This window comes from Kryptolebias marmoratus, linkage group LG6 (assembly GCF_001649575.2).
Source record: "Kryptolebias marmoratus isolate JLee-2015 linkage group LG6, ASM164957v2, whole genome shotgun sequence".
In the NCBI taxonomy this organism is placed as follows: domain Eukaryota; kingdom Metazoa; phylum Chordata; class Actinopteri; order Cyprinodontiformes; family Rivulidae; genus Kryptolebias; species Kryptolebias marmoratus.
In genome coordinates this window covers 546,011-551,883 of record NC_051435.1, presented here as the reverse complement: position 1 = coordinate 551,883, position 5,873 = coordinate 546,011, and the positions used below count along the sequence as shown (strand labels likewise).

Here is a 5,873-nt window from a genome sequence, read left to right as displayed (position 1 = left end):
TCTGTCTGCAGAGAGACCACAGGAGAACCTTCAGGAGAATGTTCTTTACTACCAAGCGACGCAGTGAGAGCTGATCTTCACACAGAACTCGTTAGACATTGGATGAAGTCTCCAAACAAACGGGGAAACAGATTTAAGGTGGAGGTTCTGCTTCCTTAGAAACACCTCAGCATCACTCTGTAGGAAGGTTCCACGGTGCTGTCACCCTGTGGGAAGGTTCCACGGTGCTGATCTGTCTGCAGCTCGGACCTCAGACTGACAGAAAGTGGAGAGTCACCAAACAAAGACCCCGCTGTGTTCCTAAAGGAACAGATCAAAGCTCCTCGGTACCTTTTACTGATAATACTGAGCACCAACTGGACCAGAACACAGTAGGGAGCTGGTTCTTTAGAGGTGCTCCCTGCCATGGTTCTGTTAAAGGTTCTGCAGGTTTTCAGGAGGACAGAGCTGGAAACTCCCTCACACATTCACTCATTAATTCCTCTCTGCTGCTTCCTGAGGGTTCTCACCTGTCGTCACATTAAAGCTTCTACTGCTGTTTGAGGAACGTTATTACTGAGGCGCAGCTGAAAACTCCGGAGGAACATGATTAATTCGACCAGACAGAACCAGAACAGTTTGTCTTGTTGTCCTGCAGCTGAAGGTTCTGAACAGGACCCGAGTCTACAGCCACACAACCAAGACACCAACACAGCTGCTGTCTTCTCTAAAGTCCAAAAATTGTGCTGGACACCAAAGAACACTGGGAGAACTGAAAGGAGTGCTGATTGATCTGCATTTTCATAAAGTTAAAAACTCTGTTCAATAGGTTCAAGTTAAGACCTGATAAGTCTGAGTCCAGTCCAAAAGGTTCAGGTCTGGGTCAGATCTCAGACTCTGTGTCAGACTGAGATCTCTCCATGGTTCTGTCTGGATGGATGAGTGTCCACAGTCCCGAGGGACAAAGTGTCTCAGTTGTCTGAGTTCAGTGACCTCTGAGAGAGGGAGGGTACTCTGAGCGGCTCGGTCCGCTAAAAGAACCGGTTCTGTTCTGTCTCAGGAAAGGAAAGCAGGAGGTTCGGTTCCCACTGATGCTGTAATAATGACTCAGCTAATCTGATTATTGATTATTAACCCGGCAGACCAACTGAACAAACAAGCCTGTTCATTTCTCAACTTTACCACTAGAGGGTGCCAAACTTAAAGAAGTTACACTCATTTCACAGTTTCACTGAACCCAACCTGAGGCTCATCTGTCCCTCAAAGACAAGAGACACTGGAGACACTGACCGTGATGTTCTGGAAGGTCCAGAAGCGTCCGTCCAACCAGATGTAGATGGTGGAGCTGATGGTGGTGGTCTGACCATCGAAGGTGTTGGCCACCACCAGGAAGTGATACGGTCCCACGGTGAAGAACTCCCAGTCGTACGCTCCAGATGTGGACAAAGTCTGGTTCACCTCAAAGATCTGTGTCAGAATGAGACGGGTTTAACAGAACCACCGAGAACAAACCTGAGGGACAGGGACAACACGTGAGAGGAGCTGACACAACAAGATAAGAGCAATAAAAAGTACAGGACAGGACTGAGGAAGACGAAAAAGGATTAGACAAAAAAGATAAAGACAAGGACAAAGACAAAGACCTGAGGGATGGACGGAACGTAAGATTCCAAAGTAGAAGAGGACAAAAGACAATCTTTGAAGACACAAACAAAATGAAAGAGCAGCTTTCAACATGAGGACAGGAAGGGACTGAGTTGATGTTAAAGAGCAATAAAAACCAAACGTCAAACAGGAACAAACAGGACAGGATCAGGATTAGAGAAGTTGAGGACAGGTGTGCTGATGGGACAACGAGTGTTACCTTTGTGTCCGGGTTCCACCTGTAGATCACACTGTGGATGTTGTGGTTGGAGTCTCTGGCTGAGGACACACAGGGACACAATTCATCACTTCAAAGTGATCACCCCCAGGTGGATGGTTCCAGTACAGTTCATAAGCCCCGCCCCTTTACCTAAAACTGTTCTGTCCATTTTTTATGACTGTCTTGACTGATGTTTGTGTTCATTTATCTGCTCAGTTACTGCTTGGTGACGTCATGACATCATACATACATAGAAAGGAGAAAACATTTAATTTGTTCTTTATTGTTTGGATTTTATTGTTCCGATATTTAAGAAAATATTAAAACTGTTTTGAACAACCAGGCTTTAAATTAGCTTCATTAGTTTTTTTAAGACTAAGAACACCTGTCAGAGAATAAAATTATGGAAATGCTGCAGAACAGTTTGGAGTTTTGGTGAAGTGAAAATCCCAACAGGAGTTCCCCAAGGCTCAGTACTGGGGCACCTTGTCCCTCTAAACGTCTTCTCTTTGGTCTGAACTTCAGCTAATATGGCTTCATATCACAACAAAGCGTGTCAGAGCAGGACATGTCTCCATACCTTTAGAGGACGCCACCAGCACCCTCAAACCCTGAATGCACTTTGACCCTGGGCTGGTTCTACTGGGACCCGAGTCTTTAAAGTGGTTTAAAAGGTTCCTGACTTGCTGGTCCTCACCTACATGTTCCTCCTGAATGTCTGGATGGAACTTCGGCTGATGCACTCAGTCCGCCTGCATCCTGTCCTCTGGGATCAGGGAGTGTTTTATCTCCAGAGGAAACATGCGAGCGTACAGGTGGAGGTGTTTGAAGTGGAGCGGCTGCAGCAGCAGATAGCAGCTCTCAGGTTTTATCAGCTGGAAACCACACATCTCCAACATCAAACAGTTTGTTTTAAAGCTCTTAACGAACAGAAAGATCTTCATCTCCTTCATCCTGTGAGGGAGGGATGAACCTGACCGCACTGCAGCTTCTTATTTTACACTCTGATTACAGAGAAACATGTTGCAGAAGAAGAAACACGAAGACCGGAGCTGAGGACGCTCTGATGTCTCTGTGACTCTGTGTCAAAGTTCAGGACTCCAGAATGCTACTGAGTTTAAATAAGACAATCAGAGATATGAGCCTTATCTCCAGAGAAAGAGTTGACTTCCTGCTCACCTCGTCTGTGATTGGCGACCACCAGGAAGCTGTGGTTGTGGATCTGAAAGGCCTCCCAGTCCTGGGCAGAGTGCGTCTCCAGAGTCTGGTACCGAAGGAAACGCCGCCGCCGCCGATTCCACCGATAAATGACTGACAGCTCAGGCTCCGCCCTCCGGATGTCAGCGACCACCAGGAAGTTCTGAAGAAGGGAAACCCAACGAGCTGTTTCAGAACCAGGCATCTGTTTAGAACTGAAAGGAACATCTAATGCATCTCAGAGTTAAAGTTTCTCTTAAAGTGCTGGGACCTCCTGGTCTAAAGAACCAAACTGTTTAAAGGAACACCTGTGGTTCTTTGGATCATTTTCAACATTAGAACGGTTCCTCTCTGAGCCTCCCTGCTCTGATGTTCCACAACTTCCAAAGACCTGCAAAACTTTAGGACGTGAGTCACGCAGAGAGCAAACAGAACCAACACCAGACCGGTTCTGACTCCTCGAGTCTTCAGAACAGGCCCAAACAAAGGGTCACAAGTTGTAGAGGTCACAGGTCACATTTATCTGTTGCTCAGGTTCTGACAGAACTGATTGTTGGGTTCTGGACTCTCACCATGTCACTGATGGTGAAGTGTTTCCAGGCCCGAGCCTCCTGGGTGCTGATGTTCTGGTACAGCTGGAAGGACCCATCTGTCCATCTGTAAATACCCGAGCCGGGTCGAGAGTCCCTGCCGGAGGAGAAACAGTAGTTACCATAAAGCTGTAGACCTTCAGGTCCACAGAACCTGCTGTGGAGGAGATTGGTACCTGTTTGCTGCAGCCATAAACAGGCCTTCAGAGGGGATGGAGAAGATCTCCACGTCAAAGGTTTCTGAGCGCGTGAACAGGTCCTGGTAGTCCTCCACGTAGTCCAGACGCTCCTTATCTGCAGAGGAGACAAGTTCAGGTGTTTTAGTTGTTCATCACGTCTCTGAGCTGCAGGGTCAGTATGGATGTAAACCCTAACCCTAACGTCAGAGTAAAGACATCAGGTTCATCAGCTGTCCTCAGACTCACTCTGCAGCAGCGTCCTCCACGTCACACCGTCACAGATAAACAGACCTTTCCTCAGAGCGTCCAACCACAGCTGACCCTGTTCTGGTTCTGAACACGGAGGATGATTCCCCACTGTGACTCTGGCTTCGGCCTCTGAAACAACAAACACAGCAGCTGAAATCTTTTTATCATGCAGGACAGAACCTGATGGGACACATGGACTTCCTGATGGGACACATGGACCTCCTGATGGAACCCATGGACCTCCTGATGGGACACATGGACTTCCTGATGGGAGACATGGACCTCCTGATGGAACCCATGGACCTCCTGATGGGACACATGGACCTCCTGATGGGACACATGGACTTCCTGATGGGACACATGGACCTCCTGATGAGACAGGTGGACTTCCTGATGGGACACATGGTCCTCTTGGTGGGACAGTTGAACTTCCTGATGTGACAGGTGGACTTCCTGATGGGACACATGGTCCTCCTGGTGGGACAGTTGGACTTCCTGATGAGACAGGTGGACTTCCTGATGGGACATATGGTACAGGTCCAGGTCCAGTTTTTACCACTTCAACCCTTGAAGATGTTCTGATGGAGATCCTCTGATCATCTTTGGTCCTCAGAGACTCAGACTGACCTGGATCCTGGTGTTGGTCCAATAATCATCCCAATCACTTGTTAAAACAAAACATTTCTGCCATAAATCCTCACGGCTGGTTTCTCACAACTGATTTGAACCTAAATGAAGTCAATGAGATCAAATATTTTGGTTTCAAAGTGTCTGACATGAAATAAAAGAACCACATGAATTTTCCACCCTGTCCCGGGTCTTTTCTGAAGGTTTTAAAGAGACGCTCTGAGAAGATAAAACTCTTTAAAGGATCAGAAACCTGAGGTTAGGTTCAGGCGACTGCACAAACCTCAGACTGATTCTATAAACTGAGTCAGAAAGAATCTGAACGGAGCGGCGCCGAAACCTCAGTCAGCTGAACTTTATTCACCCTGTCATCATTAACAACTTCATCCCATCCACAGGGTGGGAGGGGCTGACCAGAACAACATGGAGTTCTCAGTCAATAAAAACTGGAGGAAGGAAAGAAAACAACAAAGAAAGACAGAAAATCAGAAAATAATAAAGAACAAAGAGAAAAGCCTGCGCCGGCTCCTTTGATCTCCCAGACCCGGTAACTCACCTGTACAAGTCCTCACCTGTCTGACCTCACACTGTTGCCACGGAAACACACTTCAAACAGAACTACAGTCAGACTCTGCTCCAGTTTGTACCTGAACCAGAACTCAAACCACAACCAGGAGCTCTGAACAGATGGGTCCGGTCCTACTAGAACCAGCGTATGGTACCAGCAGAACCACTGGTTCTGACCCGGCTGGTGTTTTGGTTCCTTAGATTGTTTCTGACTGACAGACCTCACACTAACTGAGGCTCCTGAACCGCTGGTACCACCACAGGACCGGGTTTTTGATCCAAACACTTGGCTCAGACAGTGAGAGTACCGAGTCCGCATCCTGGACCCGGAGGAACCACAATCAAACCACATCCAGACTGTTGGTTCTGAGCTCAACAGAACTGGCCTGACCAGGGATGAACTGGACCACTGAACTCAGACTGGACTGGACAGAACTAGAACCTCCCTTCAACTTGAAATTACTTTTATTGTGAAAGAGAACTTTTCAAAATAAAACTAAACTGAGTTTAAAACAAAAATGAAATCTGGTTCAGCTGCAGGTTCTAGTTCAGCTGCAGGTTCTAGTTTAGCTACAGGTTCTAGTTCAGCTGCAGGTTCTAGTTTAGCTACAGGTTCTAGTT

At 47.3% G+C, this 5,873-nt stretch overlaps 2 protein-coding genes across 2 annotated transcripts in view; both read right to left on the bottom strand.

Annotated features, from left to right (window-relative positions):
* LOC112451394 (titin) overlaps positions 1 to 5,873 on the bottom strand; it is a gene marked incomplete at its 3' end in the record, with an annotated part of 470,585 nt that overhangs the window by 66,886 nt on the left and 397,826 nt on the right. The gene's annotated exons all lie outside the window — the stretch shown is intronic.
* The window catches only part of LOC108229253 (thrombospondin-type laminin G domain and EAR repeat-containing protein), a 17,037-nt gene that overhangs the window by 1,672 nt on the left and 9,492 nt on the right, over positions 1 to 5,873 (bottom strand). The window contains exons 8-14 of the mRNA XM_037976026.1: positions 4,056 to 4,187; positions 3,807 to 3,924; positions 3,613 to 3,727; positions 3,023 to 3,203; positions 1,844 to 1,902; positions 1,266 to 1,446; positions 350 to 356 (exon numbers count right to left, since the gene is read on the bottom strand). Of these exons, the coding sequence (XP_037831954.1) occupies positions 350 to 356; positions 1,266 to 1,446; positions 1,844 to 1,902; positions 3,023 to 3,203; positions 3,613 to 3,727; positions 3,807 to 3,924; positions 4,056 to 4,187 (793 nt within the window). The remainder of the gene's footprint in view (positions 1 to 349; positions 357 to 1,265; positions 1,447 to 1,843; positions 1,903 to 3,022; positions 3,204 to 3,612; positions 3,728 to 3,806; positions 3,925 to 4,055; positions 4,188 to 5,873) is intronic.